Source organism: Procambarus clarkii, chromosome 63 (assembly GCF_040958095.1).
Source record: "Procambarus clarkii isolate CNS0578487 chromosome 63, FALCON_Pclarkii_2.0, whole genome shotgun sequence".
NCBI classification, from domain to species: Eukaryota; Metazoa; Arthropoda; class Malacostraca; order Decapoda; family Cambaridae; genus Procambarus; species Procambarus clarkii.
Genome location: NC_091212.1, coordinates 31,669,455 through 31,694,918, shown reverse-complemented (window position 1 = coordinate 31,694,918; position 25,464 = coordinate 31,669,455). Strand labels below are relative to the sequence as shown.

General features: G+C 45.2%; 1 protein-coding gene across 3 annotated transcripts in view; it reads left to right on the top strand.

The window, feature by feature from the left end:
• LOC123769568 (uncharacterized) overlaps positions 1-25,464 on the top strand; it is a 270,062-nt gene that overhangs the window by 115,900 nt on the left and 128,698 nt on the right. Inside the window, exon 6 of one of the 3 annotated variants that reach the window (XM_069308839.1) lies at positions 20,323-20,492. The exons of the other annotated variants lie outside the window; for them this stretch is intronic. Within the exon in view, the coding sequence (XP_069164940.1) occupies positions 20,323-20,421 (99 nt within the window). The 3' untranslated portion in view covers positions 20,422-20,492. Of the gene's footprint in view, positions 1-20,322; positions 20,493-25,464 lie in introns of those variants that run through there. 3 annotated transcript variants of the gene reach the window in all.

Below are 25,464 nucleotides of genomic sequence, written 5' to 3'. Positions count from 1 at the left end.
GCTGCGGTATGTGCCCCTTCGCGCCGGGGGTGTCCTGGTTCCCAGTTGTGGGGAGGGCACCGCGGTTTTCCCTGTGTCATGGGTGTGGACCGCCTCCTTCGCCTCTCCCTGCTCTCCTGCGGGTCCGGCAGGGTCCGGCTCTGGCGTCTTCACCTGGCGGTGCTCCCAGGTTCTTCTGGGCACGGTTGAGTCGTGTCAAGTTCGTGCCACCGTTCGCCAGGTGAGTTTCTGCGGTCTGGCGTCTTTTGGCCGGGCGCTGGATGCGGAGTTGTTTATATACCTGTCTTTATTTAGGTATATTTTTGTACGACTGAGACCGTTCGCACACCAGTGACTGTCCCTTTTTCAACCCTTCCTGTCCCCCTCATGTGCATGTCCAACCCATGCTGGAGTCATTCAGGGGACCCTCCTTTTTTAATGTTGTGATGTGTGGTGGTTGTAGGGTTGGTTCTGTCCTCACCTGGTTAGGCTCCTGGCTATGCTTGCAGGATTTGAGCTCTGGCTCTTGGGTCCCGCCTATCTGGTAGAACTTGCGGGATAGTACCAGTGGAGTGCAGTGGTGCTATTGGCACATTTGGGGAACACTGTATTACCATCAGAGGTCTGTGCTTGGTACACGACCTACTTGCGAACATATGCCTTCTTGCTGGTTCGTCCGTGGACTTCCAGGGCGCACTAGCCTGTTTTCGTATGGCAGTTCCGGCCCGTCCTGGTTGTGGGGGTATGTGGGCCGGTGGACTGCTCCTAGCAGCTGCCTGGTGGGCCACCCTCTGGCTGGTCTAGCCTGGCCTTGGGCCGGACTTGAGGTGTAATAGAGCTCCCAGTATCTCATCCAGCAGGTATCAGGCGGGGTTTCTCCGCCGTCGGTCGCCTGGTGCAGGTTTCTGGGCCTGCGGGGTTTTGTCGTGTCTCCGTTGGCCCTGTCTGGGGTCTGCCTGCTCCGTTCTCTGCCTTTGCAGATGGGAGTTGCTATTTACATGTTGCATGTTGCAGTGGTGCCTGTTGCTGCTGCTGCACGTGTGCATTGGTACCGTGTTTCACGGTGGCGTGTCCTTGTTCCTGTGTCCGGTTGTGGAGTGGCACTTTGCTGCCGTTTTGTGCCTGGGGATTGCGTGGGGTTTTTGTCCCTGCCTGATTGTCCACCCCTGGTTGTTCTCCTGGGGTTTTTTGTGCTTCTGCTCTTTCTTCCTGCCTCCTCTGCAGCAGGGATGTTCTGCGTGTGTTCTTAGGCGTTGGTCAGCCTGTGTCCTGTGATGTGCTTCTTTGTCTCGGTCTATTGCAGTTGTTCGTACCCCTTGGTTCGGGTACTGTTCTGGCGGCGACCCTTCCGCCTTCTTTGGTTTCCTAGCTTGCTCTGCCGTTTTTTTTTTTTTTTTTTTTTTTTTGGGGGGGGGGGGGGGGGTCTTGCGATGTCTCGCGTCGGACCCGTTGTTTCTGAACTCCTGGCGGGCTTGCATGCTTTGGGGAGTTTTTCTGTTCGGCAGACGTTCCATCTCCTTGTGCCGCCTGGGTTTCGGTGGTCGCGCCCAAAATCTTCCCGCGGCTCTGCCTTTTCTTGGGCTCGGCGGGGCCTTGTCGGGGCTGCTTATGTTCTGCCTCGCGGTCTCGCCTCCGGTTGGTGGTTGGGTGGCTTCGTGGTAGGTGTCCCACCTGCGTGCTTCTCTTGGCAGCAGTATGGGGTATTTTGGCGGTCCTTCCTTTTCCTGCCCCTTCTTAGGTGGTTACTCTTGTTAGCTTGGTTTACTCTCAGCTTGGTTTTCTGGTGGGGGTTGGAGGCCGTCGTCTTGCCACATACTGTCGCCTCTTTTTGTGCGCCGCTGGCAGAGCCGCTTCAGCTTGCTTTCAGTCTTGGTGTTGCTTCTGCACTGTTAGTCAGCTGTCTTGTGCGTCGTTTCACCTCCGGCCTGTTCGTGCGCCGCTTGCACCATCCTGGTCTCTGGTCAGCGTGCTCTCTTCTCCTCGGTTGGTAGTGCTCCTTCGGTTCCGGTGTGTTTTTTCGTTGGCTCTTTCCTTTTGACTTTTGCCTCTGGGGGTCGAGTCGCTGAGTTTTCTTGCTCCTTCGGTTTTAGCGTTTTGGTTGTTCGGTGGCAGCAGTCTCCATCTTTTCTGGCGCGGGGTGGGGCTGCTGCGTTCTGGAGGGGTCCAGGGTTGTTGGTGCTTCGTTGGTTGGGCAGGGGGTGTGTCGTTTTTTGTGTTCATTGGCGGCCCTCCACTGTTGTTTGCGTGCCACGGTGTTTGGGTCCAGAGCGCGTTTTGCGTTGATCCGGTTCTGTTCTTCCCGGTTCGCGGGTGATAGTGTCCCGGGTGGTCAGCCGTGTTCTTGCGGCTAAGCTGCCTGTGTTCTTCCCTCATGCCTGTGGCGTTCGTGGCTTCGCTGCTCTCGCTGCCGTCTGGGCGATGTGGCCTTGCGGTTTTTCGGGCATGGATGTTTGGTGTTCGTGCAGGGGCCTTCCTGCTCGTTGTTCTCGTGTTGTTCCCGGGACTTTTCGGGGCTGTGGCGCCTTGGGTTGGCGTTTGCTGCCGGTTGTCTCGCATCCTTGGGGGGTGCGTGGTGTCCGCCTCCCGGTTCTGTCCCTTTGACCTTCCTCTGTGGGTAGTTAGCTCCGGGGAGCCGACGGGGCTCCCCCCAGAAAACCAGCGTTGAATGTAATGAAACGCCATTTTCTGGGTGAGACCCGGAGGCTCCCCGGCAACCCTCCCTCCCTCCGGTCGGCGTTTTTTCGCGCGTTTTGACATCCAGCCTCAGAACTGATGGGTGGATAGCCGGCGTGGGAGGTCTGGGGCTCCCCCTTCCCCCTCCCGGGGAGGGGGGGAGCTGCGCAGACAGTGGCGCGGTGACGTATGACGTCATACTAGTTTCCTTGTTTTCTGTTGAAGAGTTCTATCCACTAGTTCGGCTTTAGGTAGCAATTTTCACCAGAATAGGGGTTTGTTTTGGAATGCTTACCTTTCTGGATGCTTGACCCGGTCGATGGCAGACATAGAATGCTTCCAACCACACGGGGGTTTCTATAGGCCATTGCTCCCCTTGCCTCTCTGAGGGGGCCAGGTTCTGGCCGTGGTCCCCGGTAGGCCCTAGAACTCCATACACATGACTGATGCCAAAGTCTGACATTAGCATATCAGCCGGTAAAGCTCCGGGGAGCCTCCGGGTCTCACCCAGAAAATGGCGTTTCATTACATTCAACGCTGGTTTTTTATTTTTATTTATTTATATACAAGAAGGTATATTGCATTTGTGAGAATACATAGCATGGTATTTACAATCTTCTAAAGCCACTAGTACACGCAGCGTTTCGGGCAGGTCCTTAAACTAACAGATAATTTTAAGTAGGTAAATTCTAGCAGAATTAATAAAATGATAACAAGTTCATTGCAAGAAAAAAAATGAGATGAGTGAGATTAGTAAGTATATTAAAGCACATTGGTATATTAAAGCTCTGATTGATTACATTGACAGCTTGATTGGTAATTTAAACAAGATTAATAGACACCATACAGCAGATTGACAGCACATATAAGAAGACATCAATGATCACAATGGTAAAGATGTTCGGATTGGGTACATAAAGATTGGGAGATTGGGTAGCAATAGATACAGTGCAATTTTAAAGCAAAAGGTAAAAAACTATGAAGATGAAATTAGGTACTTTTTAGTATTGTTTTTGAATGACGCAAAAGTTGGACAGCTTTTCAATTCAATAGGGAGTGAGTTCCATAAACTGGGTCCCTTCATTTGCATAGTGTTTACACAGATTAAGTTTAACTCTGGGGATATCAAAGAGATATTTATTTCTGGTGTGGTGATAATGGGTCCTATTACATCTGTCCAGGGAGAGTTTCAGAGCAGGATTTGCATTTAAGAACAGAGTTTTGTAAATGTAGCTGATACAAGATAATTTTTGGAGTGAGATTATTTTTAACATGTTTAGGGAGTTAAACAAGGGGGGCTGTATGTTGTCTGTAAGCAGAATTTGTTATTATTCTGATAGCAGATTTTTGCTGGGTGATGATGGACTTGAGGTGGTTTGCAGTGGTTGAACCCCATGCACAGATACCATAATTAAGATAGGGATAGATTAGTGCATAATATAGAGAGATGAGAGCAGAGTTAGGTACATAATATCTGATTTTGGAGAGTATACCAATTGTTTTAGAGACTTTCTTAGTTATGTGTTGTATGTGGGTACTGAAGTTGAGTCTCTTGTCTAGGAATAGGCCGAGAAACTTTCCATCAGTTTTATTGCTAATGTTTACATTGTCTATCTGAAGCTGAATTGCATTTGTAGATTTGCTTCCAAATAAGATGTAGTAAGTCTTTTCTATGTTAGGTGTTAGTTTGTTGGTTGACATCCATAAGTGGATTTTTTTTTAGTTCATTATTAACATTATTTAATGTATGTGGGTTGGGGTTAGAGTAGATGAGGGTAATATCACCAGCAAACAAAATAGGTTTCAGAATGTTAGAGACATTAGGCAGATCATTGATGTATATAAGAAATAGGAGAGGTCCCAAGATGCTGCCCTGTGGCACTCCAACGGTTATCGGTAGAGTGTGAGAGGTTATATTATTGATGGCTACACATTGGTGTCTGTCACTAAGATAGGATTGGATATAGTCCAGTGCATGGCCTCGGATTCCATAATGATGGAGTGTACTTAAGAGGTAATTGTGATTAACAGTATCAAAGGCCTTTCTCAGGTCAATGAAGAGTTCAATCGGAAACTCATTTTTGTCAAGGACAGAGTAAATTATATGAAGGAGACTAATAATTGCATCGTTGGTACTCTTTTGGGAGCAAAAGCCAAACTGACAGGGGCTTAGAATGTCAAATTTTACGAGATAGGAGTAGAGCTGTTTGTAGATAATTTTTTCAAATATTTTTTATAGTATGGGTAGGTTTGATATTGGTCTATAATTGTCCTACAGAGCACCACTTGGTTTCCGAACTTTAGTTATCTGAAACTTCCAGTTTCCCGATTGGGGTTGGGGAGTCATGCTACACGAACAAAGTTCGGGTAGGAAGCGGTCCGCCAAGCGTCGCGCCGGCCCGTGGTGATGGGTGGGAAATGGTCCAGTTTGCCCACTGACCGTGTTGGGCGCCACTACTCTAGAGTGCCTTCTACCTTGTGATTTCACAGATTCACGGCCTATTATTCCTGTTATTTTGATTTGTCATGAGGCTGGAGAGTTCATTCTGTGATTTTGTTTTACATATCTGCACAATCAAGAAACAATTGTGCATGTCAGCTCCATATGCATGCATTGCATCAGTGATTGCTGATTGGTGGGTGGATGGATGGGAGCTTAGGTGGGAGGCAGTATGAGAGAGAGGGGGGGGGGGGGGGAATTAGAGAGAGGGAGAATTAGTGAGAAAGGGAGGGGGAGGTAGGCAGGAAGGAAGTAGTGAGGGGGGATGGGAGAATTAGGGAGGGAGGGAAAGGCAGGCAGGCAGAGAGGCAGGCAGGCAGAGAGAGGGGCAGGCAGGCAGGCAGAGGCAGAGAGGCAGGCAGGCAGAGGCAGAGAGGCAGGCAGGCAGGCAGAGAGAGAGGCAGAGAGGCAGGCAGCCTGCCGTTCCCTCCCTCCCTAATTCTCCCTCACTACTTTCCTCCTAGCATCTCTCCCTACCTTCCCCTCCCTCCCTTTCTCACTAATTCTCCCACTTTCTCACTATTTCTCCTCTCTCACTAATTCTCCCCCCCCTCTGTTGGTGGAGTGGTGAGGGAGGCAGTAAGGAAGGATTTGCTGACCAGGCAATGGTTGCCAAAATTCTCAGTCATATTACAGTCGTATAATAAATTGTAATCTTAGTTGTAAAATATTTATGCCAAAATGTTAATTTTCATATATTAATATACATTATAAATCATTTACATGTTATATGATTTCCTATTTATTAATTAAACAAATATAGTTTTATTTATGAATTATGCACAGTTGGCATCTGTGAGCAGGCGCTGACAGACATGTCCGCCTTTACACAGCCTCCACCCCGTTAGCAGTTCCCGACCCCGTTAGTAGCTCCCCCTCCTCCATAGCCTGCTGTTCTCATGTTATGAGGAAGGCAGTGAGGGAGGGATGGGAGGCATTGAGGGGGAGAGGCAGAGAAGGGGAGAGGCAGTGATGGGGAGAGGCAGTGATGGGGAGAGGCAGTGAGGCATTGAGGGGGAGAGGCAGTGAGGGGGGAGAGGCAGTGGGGGGGGAGAGGCAGTGAGGGGGGAGAGGCAGTGAGGGGGGAGAGGCAGTGAGGGGGGAGAGGCAGTGAGGGGGGAGAGGCAGTGTGGGGGAGATGCAGTGAGAGAGAAGCAGTGAGGGAGGGAAGGGTGGGGGTGAGTGAACACAATTACACAATGAACTTTATTTCATTTATGCTATGAATCTGTTGATTTTTTCCCTTAGAATTTTTTGATAAATTTAAAAAAATCGCTCTCCATTTTCCTCCATTCCTCATTTACGAACTTGCACAATAACCGACAGGTCACGTCCTCATGGGGTTCGGAAACCAAGTGGTGCTCTGTATTAATAAATAGGAAACTATAAAACATGTTAATGATTAATAATGTATAGTAATATATGAAAATTAACATATTTTGGCATAAATATTTTACAACTAAGATTAAAAAATTTAATACAGTATGTGTGAGAGGTTTGGCAGCCATTGCCAGGTCAGCAAACCTTCCCTCCTCTGCCTCCCACACCACTACCAACACATTCCCTCCCACACCACCACCACCACATTCCATCCCACACCACCGCCACCAACTCTCCCTGCCTCTCTCCATCAGTCACTGCCTCCCTCACCACCACCATCACTCTCCCTCCCACACCACCACCACCACCAACACTCTCCCTCCCACACCACCACCACCACCATCACTCTCCCTCCCACACCACCACCACCACCATCACTCTCCCTCCCACACCACCACCACCACCATCACTCTCCTTCCCACACCACCACCACCAACACACTCCCTGCCTCTTCCCCTTAATGCCTCCCTCGCCACCACCACCAACACACTCTCCCACACCAACACACTCCCTGCCTCTTCCCCTCAATGCCTCCCTCCATCAATCACTGCCTCCCTCGCCACCACCACCAACACACACACACACCCACACCAACACACAATGAGAGAGATTATAGCGAGAGCGGATAACGATAGATCACGACTGTTGATAGTCGGTGACTTCAACTTGAAATCCATAGACTGGGAAGCATATGAAGCTAAAACAGAAGATTTTTGGACCTGTAAATTTGTAGACCTCATCCTGGAAACATTCTTGTATCAACATGTTAAACAAGCTACGAGGATGAGGGAAGGGGACGTTCCCTCCATGCTAGATTTGATATTTACCAGGAAGGAGGAAGAGATATTTGACATTCAGTACCTTCCTCCCTTGGGTAAAAGTGACCATGTCTTTTTGGGAATAAAGTATGCAATGCGTTATAAGCTGGAAGAAAATAAGGAGGTTGAAGCAGTTGAAAAACCAGACTTCAGGAGAGGACATTATGGTGACCTTAGAAATTTTTTTAGTGAGTATAATTGGACAGACTTGATGCTAGGCAAGGAAGTGAATGAGATGTATGGCAAGTTTTGTGAAATATATGATAAAGGCACAAAAAAATTTATACCAAAACAGAGATGCAGAACTAGGAAACAGGATTGGTTCAATAGAAATTGCGAGAGGGCTAGAGACCGAAAGACACAAAAATGGAATCAATACAGGAAGAGGCCGAACCCCCAAACATACCAGCGATACAAAGATGCGAGAAACAACTACACGGCAGTGAGGAGAGAGGCAGAAAGAAATTTTGAAAAAGGGATTGCGGACAAATGTAAAACAGAACCAGGTCTATTCTATAAATTCATAAACAACAAATTGCAGGTAAAGGATAATATTCAGAGGTTGAAAATGGGAAATAGATTCACGGAAGATGAAAAGGAAATGTGTGAAACACTAAACGAAAAGTTCCAAAGTGTGTTTGTACAAAATGAAATCTTTAGGGAACCAGATACAATAAGAATTCCAGAGAACAACATAGAACACATAGAGGTGTCTAGAGACGAAGTGGAAAAAATGCTCAAGGAGCTCGGTAAGAACAAAGCAGCTGGCCCAGATGGCGTTTCACCATGGGTTCTGAGAGAATGTGCATCTGAGCTCAGCATTCCACTTCACCTGATCTTTCAGGCATCCCTGTGTACAGGAATCGTAGCAGACGGGTGGAAACAGGCTAACATAGTTCCAATCTACAAAAGTGGCAGCAGGGAAGACCCCCTCAATTATAGACCTGTATCATTGACAAGTGTAATAATGAAAGTATTGGAAAAACTAATCAAAACTAAATGGGTAGAACACCTAGAGAGAAATGATATAATATCAGACAGACAGTATGGTTTTCGATCTGGAAGATCCTGTGTATCGAATTTACTCAGTTTCTATGATCGAGCCACAGAGATATTACAGGAAAGAGATGGTTGGGTTGACTGCATCTATCTGGACCTAAAAAAGGCTTTCGACAGAGTTCCACATAAGAGGTTGTTCTGGAAACTGGAAAATATTGGAGGGGTGACAGGTAAGCTTCTATCATGGATGAAAAATTTTCTGACTGATAGAAAAATGAGGGCAGTAATCAGAGGCAATGTATCAGAATGGAGAAATGTCACAAGTGGAGTACCACAGGGTTCAGTTCTTGCACCAGTGATGTTTATTGTGTACATAAATGATCTACCAGTTGGTATACAGAATTATATGAACATGTTTGCTGATGATGCTAAGATAATAGGAAGGATAAGAAATTTAGATGACTGTCATGCCCTTCAAGAAGACCTGGACAAAATAAGTATATGGAGCACCACTTGGCAAATGGAATTTAATGTTAATAAATGTCATGTTATGGAATGTGGAATAGGAGAACATAGACCCCACACAACCTATATATTATGTGAGAAATCTTTAAAGAATTCTGATAAAGAAAGAGATCTAGGAGTGGTTCTAGATAGAAAACTATCACCTGAGGACCACATAAAGAATATTGTGCAAGGAGCCTATGCTATGCTTTCTAACTTCAGAATTGCATTTAAATACATGGATGGCGATATACTAAAGAAATTGTTCATGACTTTTGTTAGGCCAAAGCTAGAATATGCAGCTGTTGTGTGGTGCCCATATCTTAAGAAGCACATCAACAAACTGGAAAAGGTGCAAAGACATGCTACTAAGTGGCTCCCAGAACTGAAGGGCAAGAGCTACGAGGAGAGGTTAGAAGCATTAAATATGCCAAAACTAGAAGACAGAAGAAAAAGAGGTGATATGATCACTACATATAAAATAGTTACAGGAATTGATAAAATCGACAGGGAAGACTTCCTGAGACCTGGAATTTCAAGAACAAGAGGTCATAGATTTAAACTAGCTAAACACAGATGCCGAAGAAATATAAGAAAATTCACCTTCGCAAATAGAGTGGTAGACGGTTGGAACAAGTTAAGTGAGAAGGTGGTGGAGGCCAAGACCGTCAGTAGTTTCAAAGCGTTATATGACAAAGAGTGCTGGGAAGACGGGACACCACGAGAGTAGCTCTCATCCTGTAACTACACTTGGGTAATTACACTTAGGTAATTACACTCCCTGCCTTTCCCCCTCAATGCCTCCATCAATCACTACCTCCCTCACCTCCATCACCACCACCAACACCCTCCCTCCCACACCACCAACACTCTCCCCCGCCTCTCCCCTGCAATGCCTCCCTCCATCAATCACTGCCTCCCATCCCTCCCTCAATGCCTTGGAGGTCGGTGGCCTGTTGCCATGTGAGGGATCGCCGATGCCAAAACAAATCCAATACCAACCTTCGGTAATATCGACCGCCAGACCGGTATATAGGGTTCCAGATACTGGTCTCCCAAACCGGTCGTTATTATTGGCAGATCGGTATAAAAGAGGCCGTTAAATTGAGTGGATACTATAACATTTTTTACATAAAAAGTGATGATCTATTAAATAACTTGCCACTCCACTCCTCCCAACACCTGGCTGCACTTTATTTCACCCAAGGTACTGGCAAAATGGACCCTTCACTCGTGAATAGTGCTATCATGATATGGCTCTTGCTTTGGACTGCTGTTTTGTCGATTCAGCTAAGTGGGCTAGCCTTATGTTTGGACTTAAGTGCTAGCATTACAGGTACAGGCTGCTATCATTTTAAAAGTGTATATGCTAGTCTTGTTTAGTTTTCCATGCTTCGACACATTTCAGGGTTCACTTTTTTGTAGGTTTATGGGTTAATTCTTTGGGAAACTCCTGTTTGATCAACCCATGTCAGATAGTTCCAGATATATTGTCAAAATCTGACAATAAGCAATGACTTGTTGAGTGGGGGCATTGCAAAGAGACTGCATGAACTCCACTGATGGTCAGCAGACAAAGCAAATTTTTTTCAGTATTGAAAAATGCAAGACCTTGCATCCAGGACATAAAAATGTACATTATAAATATCATATCAATACTACCATGCAGCTACTTGATAAAAAAAAATTATCTAGGAGTTAATGCTCCACCAGTCATTTAAAAGTTCCTCAACAGGTAGGGGCTGCAATAAAAAAATAATCAAAGGAACATATGATATGAATGAAAAGAAAAGGTTATTCAACTGTACAGCTCTCTTGTGCACCCTATCTACACTACTGTATTCAAGCATAGAGACCTCGTCTTCAAAATGACATGCCTTCTTTGGAGGAAGTTCAACACCAGGCAACAAAAATTATTTCCAGAATTAAGTGGATTCTCATACCAGGAATGGCTCAGGGCCTCAGGACGAACACCACCGTAAACCAGACATGACAAGGCTGATGTTCAGTATTTTAACCACTGTGATGCTCCGAGTTTAATGGGACAGTCCCCCTGTGCGCATAAAATCTAGTGTTTGCAAAAAATTTTGATCTCTGTAAAATGATTAATTCCCTTCCCTGAACACATACATGTAAGAAAAACTAAAGAATTCCACCTACTGTGGAATTGCTGTGCTGTGGGGATGTGGAGAAGGGGGTGTCACGGGCTGGTTGCCCGTGCGCGAAGTTCCCAGAGGCGGTCGCGCACGCTATTCAAGCACCGCGAGTTGCCACAAATTTATTTTCAATTATTTGTTCTATGTATTTCCAATGCAGTTTTATTAGTTTTTTTTATCGTATATGATGCATATTTGTGTTTTTTACAATATGTTTCCCCCTCCCCGCTCAGCTCGTTGTCGCCGTGTGGGGGCATAGTGGGCGGCTGCCGGAGTGTGATGCTCCTTGGGACAGTCCTCTGTCCTTTTCTAGCCTTGTGCTCCTGCTGCCGTCCTCTCCAATTCTGCTGGGCATCTTTTCCTTTTCCTTCTGTTTCGTTTTTCTCCCCCCTCTTCTCCTATCTGCTTGCCGTTTCCTACCGACCTTTTGCTCGTTCTGGTTCTTCCCTTGGACTTCTTCTATTTTGACGCCCGGGTGCTTGAGGAGGCATACTCATGCACCCGTAGAACTGCAGTACCCGACGTCGAGAGCGAGGGGAACCTTTTATTGTCAATCCCCACTTCGTCACTGAACCCGATCTCGACGGACTGTCGGTTTCTTAAGGTGGCGTTTGTGGGGCGTATACTCGCGACGCACCCCTAGGAGGCCCCGACAAGATCGGCGATAGCTTCTTGTTGGGTGTCCTGCCTCTAATTGTGGCTCCATGGTGGGTGTGGGGGCACATTCGTGAGTGAATTCTTTCTTTCGTCAAGATGATTACCCCTGCTTCGGCTTCTTCTGGTTTACCTTCTCAGGCTCGTGGGGTGGGCGACCAAGCCCCCGAGTCGGTCCGTATTGGAAGACCGGGCTCTGTAGCCTCCGCTGCATTGGGCCCCGACCTTGCTCCTCCTTTGGCCTCTCTGACTCCTTCCTCTGGCTCCCCTCCCTCCTCTGTGGTTGGGTCGAGCCCCAAGCCCCCAGTGGTGACTACCTTGTCCCCTGGCGCGGCTCCTTCTCTAGTTGTAACTACTGTGCCTTTTGACCCCTCTCTCTCTGGGGGTTCCCACCGCCGTCCTCGTCACGGCCGCCCTCGCTCGATTCCTTCCAGTTCTGCTACCTATCAAGCCTTGTTTGGTCCCGCTTCGTGGGCCAAATATTTTGATCTCCTCCCTCTTGATTCTGCGCCTCCTGACGATTTCTCCCTCCATCGACATCTCATTGATTCCGTGGATGCCTCCATTACTTTCAACCCCACTCGTCTCGGTGCACGTGTCGTTGCTGCTCCTTCTCAGGATGCTGCTTCCCGCTTGGCTGCCTTATCCTGCCTTGGCGAGACCCCCGTTCGGGTCTCGAAGAACGTTCAGTTGAATGCCAGTGTTGGCACTATTTTGCTCCCGCCCCATGTTGCGACCGGTGTTCGGGACCTGCGCGACTGCCACGACGATATTCGACATATCCTCGCTGCCCAGGGCCACTCTATTCTCCAGGTGGACACGTTTACTCGTCCCCCTCGTGGTAGTCGCCGTCAACCCCTCCGGGTTGTGAAGATTACCTTTGATGGTAGGACCCTTCCACCCTCTGTCATTCTTGCTGGTGCCAGGTGCTCTGTCCAGGAGTACATTCCTTCTCCTCGGCTCTGCAACAAGTGCTGGAGGTTTGGGCATGGTGCCCTCCGCTGCTCCGGGACTGTCTCTCTCTGTCCTTTGTGTGGTGGCGAAGGTCACTCTAAGTCGGAGTGCGCTTCTCCCCAGGCTCGTTGCCTCAACTGCGGTGAGGCCCATCCTACCTTCTCCCGTGCTTGTGTCCATTACAAGCTTGAGGCAGCCGTCCTCAACTTGAAGCACCGGGAGCGTTTATCTTTTCCTGAGGCGAGGCGCCAGGTTCGCCGGCTCCCGCCTTATGCTAATATCTCTTATGCTCGCGTGTTGCGCTCTTCCTCTCCTCGTCCTTCCCGCCTTCCTCAGACTCACAACCGTTTCCGGGCCTTGTACCCTGATGCGCCCACTGCCCCCTCCTCTGTCCCTTTGGGTTCTCTCCCGAAGGTTCCTCCTCCTGGTCCTCTGTCTGGGGTTCCCCTTCCTTCTACCCGGTCTGTCGTGTCTTCTGTGTCTTCTTCCTCGTCCCCCTCCGATCCTCCTTCCCATCCTCTTCCTCCATCTATCGGCTCTCCCCGCCGCCTGTCGGTGCGGGCGGATGTCCATCGCTCTCCTAACGGCCGTCGTGTGTGCTCTCGTTCGGCTTCTCCTGTTGAGACACTGGAATCCGTTGCCCGGTACGTAGTTGCTGGGACACCGGTCTCTTTAAGTCAGAAGCGTAAGCCTGGCTCCTCTCCTTCCTCTTCCCCGGCGGGTAAGAAGGCTTCGCTTTCTTCCTCAGCTCCTCCTTCTGGCTCTGTTGCTCCTTCCCCTCCCGTTTCAGTGCTTGCGCCCCCTGTTCCTGCTATGGAGGTTTCTTTGGCCCCTGCTTCCCTTTCGGTTGCTGCTCTTGCTGGGGTGCGCTCCTCTCTTTCTACTCCCCCTCTTCCTGCTGCTGTCCTTGACTGCTCCTCTCCGTTGTCTCCTCCTCCTCCGGACCCTGCCCGCCCACCTCTGATCTGTTCTCCCGTTTCCTTCCCTCCGTCTTTGCTCAGTTTACCCATGCCCCCTAACCCTGACTTTGCTGACCCTGATCCCGACCCTGATATTCTTTAACGTGCTCTGTTGGTCTTTCGCCTTTGTTTCTTCCTTGTTCTCTGTTTTTGTCCTTTCTCTTCTCGTCGTTGTCCATTCTTCAATGGAACGTTCGAGGTTATTACGCCAATTTCCTCGAACTCCAACTTCTGGTTTCGCGGTTTTCGCCCCTTTGTGTCTGTCTCCAGGAGCCAATGCTTGGTGCTCGTCCTGGTCGTTTTCGTGGCTATTCCTTTCTCTCCCCCCCCCAGCCATTGCTGGGGCTTCTAATTCTTCTGCTCTCTTGATTCGGGCTGATGTTCCCTTTGTTCCTTTACTTTTTCCTTCGCCTCTCCATTGTTCTGCTGCTCGTATCTTTGTGGGGAAATGGTACACAGTTTGTTCCATTTATCTCCCCCCGAGTGTCCCGCTCTCTCTTCCTGATTTGAAACACCTCCTAGACTCCTTGCCGGAGCCTGTGCTCCTGCTGGGTGACTTCAATTGTCGTCATTCTCTTTGGGGTGACGTTCTGACGAATACCCGGGGTCGCCTCCTTGAGCCGTTTCTCCTCTCTTCTTCCCTGTCTCTTTTGAATTCTGGTGAGCCCACTCATTTGGACTCTCGAACTCGCACCCTTTCTTGTCTTGATCTTTCTCTCTGCTCTTCTTCTCTTTACTTAGATTTCACGTGGCAGGTTCTTGATGACCTCCATGGGAGTGATCATTTCCCCATCCTTGTTTCCTTTTTCTCTTTTCGCCCTTCCCTCTCTTTCCCTAGGTGGCAGTTTGCTAAGGCGGACTGGACCCTATTTTCCCTCAATGCTACTCTCTCTGACCTCTCCCTTCTGCCCCTCTCTCGCGCTCTCCTCCTTTTTCATGACACTGTCTTCGACGCTGCCCTCCGCTCTATTCCTCGCTCTTCCTCTCGGGGTCCACGGAAGTGCGTTCCCTGGTGGAATGCGGACTGTGCTCGGGCTGTCCGCTGTAAGCGTGCAGCCTGGAAGAAGCACCGCCGTAGGCAGACGACCGATTCTTTTCTTTTCTTTCGGAAAGCGAGTGCGGTGGCCCGTAGGGCCATCCGTACGGCTAAACGTGAATGTTGGGCGTCTTATGTCTCGACAATTACGTCCGAAACCCCTCTGGCCCAGATCTGGAAGCGTATCCGCAAGATAGCGGGTAAGTTCGTTCCCGATGTTTCACCGGTCCTTCACCTCCATGATACTCTTGTGGCGGACCCGTTGCAGGTCGCTTCCGAACTGGGTTCCCACTTTTCTTCTGTTAGCTCTGGTCTTCATCTTCCCCAATCTTTCCTTCTTCGTAAACCTGTCCTTGAGTCTCGTCCTTTAGATTTCTGCACTCATCTTCAGCTTCCCTATAATGATCCCTTCTCTCTCTCTCTGAACTTCGTTCTGCCCTGGCCCTCTGCGGTTCTACGGCGGCGGGCTCCGATGGTATTCATTATGAGATGCTTCGCCATCTCCCTCCGAGCACGTCTCAGTATTTACTGAGTCTGTATAATCGGATCTGGGAGTCGTCGTCAGTCCCTGAGGACTGGCTCGATGCCGTTGTCCTCCCTGTTCGCAAACCGGGGTCTCTGGGTACTTCCCCTAAGGACTTTCGCCCTATTGCTCTCACAAGTTGTGTCTGCAAACTCTTTGAACGTATGGTTAACGTTCGTCTGATGTGGTTCCTGGAACACCATCACCTCCTCTCCCCTTCTCAATTTGGTTTCCGCAAGTGCCGCAGCACGACAGATGTCCTGGTGAACTTGGAGGTCTATATTCGTACTGCTTTTGCTGCGAAGACCTCCGTTGTTGCCGTCCTCTTTGACCTAGAAAAGGCTTACGACACCACTTGGCGTTATCATATCCTATCTCAACTTCATTCTTTTGGCCTTCGTGGTCATCTCCCTCTCTTTCTCCGCAGCTTCTTCTCTCGTCGTTCCTTTCGGGTGCGCCTTGGTACCGCTCTGTCTCCCTCTTTTCAGCAATACGAAGGTGTGCCCCAGGGTAGTGTTCTGAGCACTACTCTTTTTCTGGTTGCCCTCAATGGTCTTCTTTCCTCTCTTCCTTCTGGTGTCTTCTCCGCTCTCTATGTCGATGATCTTACCCTTTGTTGTCAGGGTGATGATTCGCCTCTCCTTCAACGCCGGCTTCAACTTGCAATTGATGCCGTGTCGTCTTGGGCCACAGGTCATGGCTTCAAGTTCTCTACTTCTAAGACTTGTGCCATGACTTTTACGCGGAAACGGGTTGTTCTTCGTCCCTCTTTGTCACTTTATGGTCATCCCCTTGAATACAAAGATTCCGCGAAGCTTTTGGGGTTATTCCTTGACACTCGTTTGTCTTGGTCTCCCCATATCTCTTACCTCCGTGTTGAGTGCTCTAAGGCCCTTACCCTCCTTCGGGTCTTGTCCCATACTTCTTGGGGGGCAGATAGGCGCACTCTCCTTGCTTTACATTCCTCTCTCGTTCTGTCTAAGCTCGATTATGGTTGCCCTGCTTACTCGTCTGCTTCTCCTTCTACTCTTCGCCGTCTTGATGCTTTGCACCATACTGGGTTGCGCCTCAGTTCTGGTGCCTTTCGTTCGACTCCCGTCCTTAGCTTGTATGTTGACACTGGCTTCCTGTCTCTCCAGGACCGCCGTGATCGCTACTGTCTTCGCTATCTTGCGCGGTCCTTGCAACATCCTTCCTCTCGCCTCTGTCGTGCTTTAACTTTTACCCCTCCTGCGGTTCCTGTTCCTCTTCACCACCTCCCTCTTTCTGTCCGGTTATCTCGCCTACAGGATTCTCTTTCCGTTCGTATTTCTGATGTTTCTCCTCGTGTTGTTCCTTCTTTGCCCCCGTGGAGGGTCCCTCTTCCGCGGTTTTGTACATCCTTGACTCGTATCACTAAAGCTTTTACCCCTCCTACGGTTCTAAAACGCCTTTTCCTCGAGCACTTTTCTTCTCACTCCCGCTCCGTTTCTGTCTTCACCGATGGGTCTAAGTCAGCGGACGGTGTTGGCTACTCTGTTGTTTTTCCTGATCGCACTTATATGTGTCGCTTGCCTCCAGAGACTAGCATCTTTACAGCGGAACTTTATGCTATTCTCTATGCTCTTCGTCTCCTGCTTTCTCGTTGTCAGTCTTCCTTTGTGGTTGTTGTTGACTCTCGTAGTGCCCTCATGGCTCTCGGGTGCTTTAATCCAGTTCATCCAGTAGTTGTCGAGATCCAGCATTGGCTGTTTCTCGTTCACAGTAAATTTAAGTCGGTTGAGTTTTGTTGGGTTCCCAGCCATATTGGCGTGTCTTTAAATGAGCGTGCGGATGCTGCCGCTAAGGAAGCTGTCCGCTCTTGTCCCATCTCTCGTAAAGGCATTCCGTATTCCGACTTTTACCCGGTTATCCATTCCTCAGTCCTTACCCGTTGGCAGGCTTCTTGGTTGTCTGTTACTGGTAACAAGCTACGTACTCTTAAATGTTGTGTTTCCTCGTGGCCGTCCTCCTTCCACCGTAACCGGCGGTGGGAAACAGCTCTGGCGAGGTTGCGTATTGGCCATACTCGCTTAACCCATGGTCACTTGATGGAGCGCCGCCCTGCTCCTTATTGTCCTAGTTGCATTGTCCCTCTTACGGTCGTGCATGTCCTTCTTGAATGTCCTGACTTCCAGGACGAGCGTGTGTCTTGCTTTCCGACCGCCCCTCGCGGTCACCTGTCCCTCGATAGAATTCTTGGTGACTCGGATACTTTTGATATCATTCGCCTTATGCGTTTTTGTTCTCGTATTGGCATCCTTGGTGATATTTAGCGCCCTCTGATTATTTTGCGTATTTGATGGTGCTACATAGCCTTCCCGGTTTGGTGCCTTCTTTTGATAATTACTTACTACTTACACTCTCCTGATAATAATAATAAAAATTAAAAATAATAACGTTAATAAATATTATAATTAAAACACTTGCTGTAATACCCTAGTGCTTGAATGAAGGTGAAGGAAAGACCCAATAAATGTGTAAGTGTATTAAAAACCAAATTTTCGTTGGGTGAGCTGGCAGGTGAGCACCACCTGCCAGCTCACCCAGTAATGAACATCACCTGCACACTGCACCGAACCACTTGCCAGCAGGTGCAGAAGTACGATGGTGAGAGCAAAGTATACAATATTTCAAGTATAATATTAAAGATATATTTAGGATTTAATGTTTTCCTATAAAGTTTCAATAATACCTTTATTTGATTTTTTGTATTATTTTCTACCACAGACGTGGCCACACATTAACAATGCTAACCAGCATATATACATTTTCTTCAGTCCGCCATGGACTCTAACCCTTTCCACTACCGCCCACAAGATGGGTATAGGGTGCATAATATAAGAACTAAACTAACTCCATTGATAGGGTTAGAGATTTGTTAAACATATAGTTCAGGGATTTATTGAACAATCAACCACAGAAGGTGATTGTAGTGTTTTTAAAATGCTAGGCTAAGCTACATACGTAAATACATAAATACACAGATTTACGTATGCCCTACATAAAGTGTTCGATGTGTCTTTTACATAGTGTCATTAACGTGCATTTACAAAGGTGAAATTGAATTCTGACCAGCTTCCACATATACTTTATACACATACATATACACACACAGACGTATGCGTACATATACATATATATACATACATATATACACACATACATACACATATATTTGTCTCTTTTACTCTGACAAGGTGAGATAACTGATAGAGAAACTAGTGTGCAATTAAGCACTTAATCACTGAAGGTGATTAAGGTGCTTTCACAAGCTCAGGTTATAGAGTTACATCACATACATTCATTGTATAATTGATACGTTACATGGTCAATCTAGGGTACAAGTTCAATATATCATCAAGTGTTCCAGTACTCAAATAGTAATTACACAGTTCAGCATACCTTAGCCCAGGAGGGCGAAAGTCAGTCAGTATGGGACATTCTACAATATAATGTTCAAGGGAGTGCATATTTTCTCTTTCACAAAGTTGACACATTGTGTACTCGACATTTGGGTTTTGAGAAAGCTGCCAGATACGTCTATATCCCAAGCGTATTCTGGCCACTATAATATCACATTGCTGGGTTCTTGTTCCATTAATCCTGTATGTGAATGTCTCCGCACGATATCTATCATAATATTTAATGCTACAACTTTCAGGTCTTTGTGAATTTGTTAGGTCGGTGAGATTTTCATTAGATGTTTGCTTAAGTATTCTCTTTGTCACTGCTAATGAAACACCCATATCAATTTCTACCACTGGTTTTCTACAGGCTGTCTTTGCAAGCATATCAACAGTGTCATGCCTTGAGATGCCAACATGTGATGGTATCCATAGGAATTTAATTTCAAATCTCTTTTCTTTGGCAGCTAAAATATTCATTCGAATATCACTGACTATTTTCTGGGTGTCACTACTATGTGCGTTCAATACCAGGAGTTCACTCTGCGAATCACAGTATATAAGTCCACTGCCTTTGTCTTTTAAAAATTCCGTGGCAAGGTATATGCCTGCAAGTACGGTTTGAGTTGTACTTGCCCAATCATTGACGCGCTTCATTGCTGTATGTACGAGAGAAGATTGTTCAAATATATTACATGCGCATCCGGTACATCGTCCACCTTCTTCTACAGAACCGTCGGTATAGCACTGACACACATCGTTACCCATACTCTGAGTACTCTCAGTGATGCTTTTCAGTGTTAACTGTTTTAATAATGTAGAGTGTACATTATCTTTCTTGGGTGCATTTACAAAATCAACTGCTAGATCCAAGTTATCCCATGGAGTAATTGGTTGATTAATCGTTAATTGAGTTGGGTACATATTTAATATTTTGATGGAGTTGGCTACCTTGTAGAACCAAAATGCATAATCAGATTTCGCTCTTCTACGGACCTCAGGCGAGTGTAGCATATTAGAAAGTTTAGCTTGAAACTTCTTGTATTGCCGAGATTTACTCAATGCCTTCACGCCGAAAACTGTGCTAATAGACAAAATTATGTTAGAGATATGGGTCGACACACAGTGCTTTGGGGATGGGAACAATGACACTGTCCAATCATCAGGTAATACTCCTTCACTTAAACTCATTCTGTACAACACTAAAAGTGGATTACCTGGTACTTGTGAGACTAATCTCAGTAAACTGTAAGTAATACCGTCCTCTTCAGGAGCAGTAGACTTATTTTATTGTGCTACACAGCCTTCCCGGCTTGGTGCCTTCTTTGGTACTGTAATTACTTATCAAAGGCAGCTCCATACGAGGAGCTGCCTCGTATGGGCCAATAAGTCTCTTGCAGTTACCTTCATTCTTATGTTCTTACTTACATTTATTGAACTTTATCATCATCATCATTTACAGAAATAAATTAACATAAAAAGTAGTCATTTTAATACACAAAACAGAAGTAGATATTATGTAAATTATGATGCAGGATAGGATCACTATTAAGAACTTGATTATAAACCACAATATGTTTTATATCGTCAGAAATTCGGAAACATACCATATATTTTCAAATATTTACAATTAAAGTATTTATTTAGGAAATAAGTATTTTAGTTACCCTAGTTAGCTCTGAGAACACACATTCTTGCAGCAAGAATTTCTTCCCACTAATCTGAGAGATGCTAATGAGACCAGTCTCGACCCACTGGACAGGTCATGAACAACAATCAACTACAGCACCATCTATGTCAGAAGATATTCAAAATATTCTTGATATCATTCAAATTGTCAATACGAGAACAGAATACATAAGTTGAGTGATGTCAAAGGAATCATATTGACTGACCGAGCCCCATTGTAAATATCCGTGGCTTCCTGACCATAAAGGTACCGACGCGGTCGAAGGTAAGAGACCGGATGTACCCATATACCTATGAGGCCATCAAAAATAGTGAGTCACGCCAAACAAAAAGAAGTACTGGTAAACAGGTCAGACACAACCAGTACTATGATGATGCTAAACTGAAAGAGCTTAAATCAATTGCTAGACAGACAGGTAAAGCATATAAGAGCCTTAGAACTCCTCAAATGTTAAAACTGTTTCAGGCCGCACTTGCAGCGGCAAGGGAGAGAATGACTGAACTGAGACAAAATGAATGGGAGGGTTTTGTTAGTGGACTTAACCTGCATACTCCCCTGGGCAAACCCTGGAAAGGCATAAACAAAATTATTGGTAAAAATAGTAAAGTTTCACACCCAAACCCGCTACAGAAAGCCAATCAGTTAATTGCAAAATGGGCTCAGGTTTCCAGCCTTGGAATGCTACCAGCTAGCACTGGGGAGAAATTGCAGGCGAGGTCCACAGACAGAAATTCTCTCATAAATTTCATGTTGAGCAAGCAACATGATGAATGTGATGTTCCATATACAGATTATGAATTGGATGCAGCCCTCTCCAGGGGCAGTAGCACTGCTCCTGGTGAGGACGGTATCACCTATGATATTCTAAGACTCCTACATCGTGTACCCGGTAACCCATTATTAGAATTGTTTAATGCCAGCCATGTCTCTGGGCAGTTGCCTGTATCATGGACCACCAGTCTTACGGTACCTGTACCAAAGCCTGGCCAACCTGCTGCTTTCCGTCCCATCTCACTGACCAGTTGCATGTGCAAAACCTTTGAGAGAATGGTGCTTAATAGATTATTGTATAGAGTTAGAGCACATGTCACCTGATATCAATGGTTTCACACATGGTAAAAGTGTACACAACTGTATCACAACCTTTCTTACTGTTCATGGAGATAAAAGGCACAAGTACACAACATTTCTTGATTTAAAAAATGCCTTTGATATTGCTAATAGGGAAGTGATTATGTATGAATTAGCGAGAATGGATATAGGGGGACATTTATTACAGTGGATACGAGGCTATCTTACCAACCGGAAGTCCTCTGCGCTGTTCCAAGGCTACAAGAGTGAAACTAAAGTAATGCAACTAGGCACCCCACATGGAAGAGTACTTAGTCCTACCTTGTTTAATGTTCTAATTAATGCTTTACTAAAATCAATCCCAACTAGTCCGGCAAACATCACTATCAGCTATGCAGATGACATCCTTGTGCATACTAAAACCCACCGCAAAATGCAAACAGTCTTAAATTGTATACATACAGCTTGTGAGAGCCTTGGTCTTGTAATCAACGCTGCTAAAACTAAGGTATTTAACAGACAAATTGGCAACCGCAAAAGTGGACCACGAAAACTTAAGATAGACAACATACCAATAGACTATGTCTCTTCTTTCAAATACCTTGGTGTGTCTGTCCCTTGTTCCTCAACTGCAGTCAATAAGTTACATCAACAATGTAGAGACAGACTCAAGGCTCTCAGAACTGTAGTGGGGTACAGCCCGAAATATGGTGTTAATATTAGAATAGCAAGAATGATGTATTTAGCGTATATAAGGTCTCTGATAGACTATCATGCACCAGCTTTGGTCCTGCAGAATGGCAAAAGTATTGATAGACTGGAAAAAATGCAAAATGAAGCACTCAGAATTATACTTGGCTGTCCTATAACTACCAAAGTTCTCAACATGCGGAAAGAATTAAATATACTTAGCATTAGAGATAGAATATTTGAAATTAATCTTATGATGGGACTAAAGCTGCTGCGTGATAACAAAAACAACATTGTGTCAGTTGCACTGTTAGAACACATACGAAATGGAACTAGCGAGTCTAAATGGATTCAAAGAACTGCCACTCATATTAAAATGATGGGACTGCACGATGTATATACAGATGAAAGAGTACAGCACTTCCTTCCACCCTGGTAGATAGTACCTTTTGACATCCTGACCCCTGCATACCCCACCAAGAAACTAATCACAAGCAACCCTCATGCTCAGCTTGCTGCTAAATTAAGCACCATAGAACACATTCACAATATACAAGCTGAAAACAACATTGCACAGACCATATACACTGACGGATCACTCAATACAGCTACAGGGAGGGCAGGAAGTGCTGTTATTGCTCATCAGCCCGATGGCAGCACAATTCAAAGAAATATCCGAATTAGTAACTGGGCGTCCACAATGCAAGCCGAGTTGGTAGCGATACTGGTAGCACTCGAAATTATTGACAACACTGAAGTAGACAGCTTAATTATTTCTGACTCCCTATCCTCACTACGAGCAATAAACAGTTTGCAATCAAGTAATAACGTGCTTGTCTTGGAAGCTAGACGTAGATATATAAGAATACTTAGCAAGAGGGTAAATATAAAAATGTTGTGGATTCCTTCTCACATTGGCATGCAGGAACATGACAAAGTTGACGCCCTTGCTAAGGCTGCAGTAAATAAAGACAGTATTGAATGGATTCTTGAGTTATCAAATACGTCCCTTAAAAGTGTCATTAGACGAGAACTCCTGGATGGATTTGAAGAAAGTAGAACAGTGCAAACTGGAACTAGCAGGTCCATCGTTCATCACAATGAAATGTGTGAAATAAAACATGTGTATGGGGCAAGTAACAAAGTCAGTAGACTAACAGATGTTGTCACAGCTCGTATAAGACTTGGCTACAAGTATCTCTGGCAGCTAGTTCGGCTTGTATAGGGATCTAGATGAAGTAAAGTGTAAAGTGTGTGGACATAGGCAGGGACACACACTCGAACACTATATCTTGGATTGTTGTAAAATTGAGCCTTTTAGAGATAAATCTAAGCTCACTCTGTATGATATGGCAACCTATCTTATTACTATGGATAAATTACCTGAAATCCTTGCACTGTACCCACATTTTGCTTCCAGTAGATGAACGACATATGAGATTCAGAAACAAGTAGTGTATTGTGAGGATTAATAATAAACAGAAGCTCCCCTATGACTGTAATATCCCCATTGGCCAAACTATTATGTATTAACGACAAGACCTACCATTAATGTATGATGACTTACTGTAAATATGTAGCTCTTGTAATAGCACTTTCTCTGTAACTAGCTGACATTGTATCTATAAGGTGTGAAGGATTGAAGAAATTGTTTATGTAATCTAAGATGAGGTCTGATAAAGACCTTTTGTGCCCTCTGTAATGCTTTTGCGCTACCGCTCACAGGATGAGTATGGGGTGCACAATAAACTAGCCTCCTTCGGCGGCAACAATCAAATCAAACAAGCCGCACTAGCTATTAGTTCTTATAAGCTGACAACTTACCCAAATAAACATTACTTCCTAATTATATATAATATATATATATATATATATATATATATATATATATATATATGTCGTACCTAGTAGCCAGAACGAACTTCTCAGCCTACTATGCAAGGCCCGATTTGCCTAATAAGCCAAGTTTTCCTGAATTAATATATTTTCTCTATTTTTTTCTTGTGAAATGATAAAGCTACCCATTTCATTATGTTTGAGGTCAATTTTTTTTTATTGGAGTTAAAATTAACGTACATATATGACCGAACCTAACCAACCCTACCTAACCTAACTTATCTTTATGGGTTAGGTTAGGTTAGATAACAGAAAAAGTTAGGTTAGGTTAGGTTAGGTATGTTAGGTAGTCGAAACACAATTAATTCATGAAAACTTGGCTTATTAGGCAAATCGTTCCTTGCATAGTAGGCTGAGAAGTGCGTTCTGGCTACTAGGTACGACATATATATATATATATATATATATATATATATAAATATATAAATATAAATATATAAATATAAATATGATGTCGTACCTAGTAGCCAGAACGCACTTCTCAGCCTACTATGCAAGGCCCGATATGCCTAATTAGCCAAGTTTTCATGAATTAATGTTTTTTTCGACTACCTAACCTACCTAACCTAACTTTTTCGGCTACCTAACCTAACGTATAAAGATAGGTTAGGTTAGGTAGGGTTGGTTAGGTTCGGTCATATATCTACGTTAATTTTAACTCCAATAAAAAAAAATTGACCTCATACATAATGAAATGGTAGCTTTATCATTTCATAAGAAAGAAATTAGAGAAAATATATTAATTCGTAAAACTTGGCTTATCAAGCAAATCGGGCCTTGCATAGTTGGCTGAGAAGTACGTTCTGGCTACTAGGTACGACATATATATATATATATATATATATATATATATATATATATATATATATATATATATATATATATATATATATATATATATATATATATATATATATATATATATATATATATATATATATATATATATATATATATATATATATATTATATATATATATATTATTAAATATGACCGAAAAAGTAAGATTAATAATTCTAACACGAATTTTGTCAATCTTTCGTACATTACGCTTCACTGTTGGAGGTAAATCAAAAATCACTTCTCCAAAATTCATTTTTATTTCTAGTCTGACGCGACACGGGCGCGTTTCGTAAAACTTATTACATTTTCAAAGACTTCACAAATACACAACTGATTAGAACTTACGTATCTCTGCTATTATATCTACATTTGAGTGAGGTGGGAGGGATGATGTGGCATATAGTGACGTGGCATTAACACAAGACAGAACATGAGAGGATATTAATAGGGTATTAAAAGTATCAACACAAGACAGAACAGGAACAATGGGTATTGAATAGAAGTGTTTGTAGAAAGCCTATTGGTCCATATTTCTTGATGCTTCTATATTGGAGCGGAGTCTTGAGGTGGGTAGAATATAGTTGTGCAATAATTGGCTGTTGATTGCTGGTGTTGACTTCTTGATGTGTAGTGCCTCGCAAACGTCAAGCCGCCTGCTATCGCTGTATCTATCGATGATTTCTGTGTTGTTTACTAGGATTTCTCTGGCGATG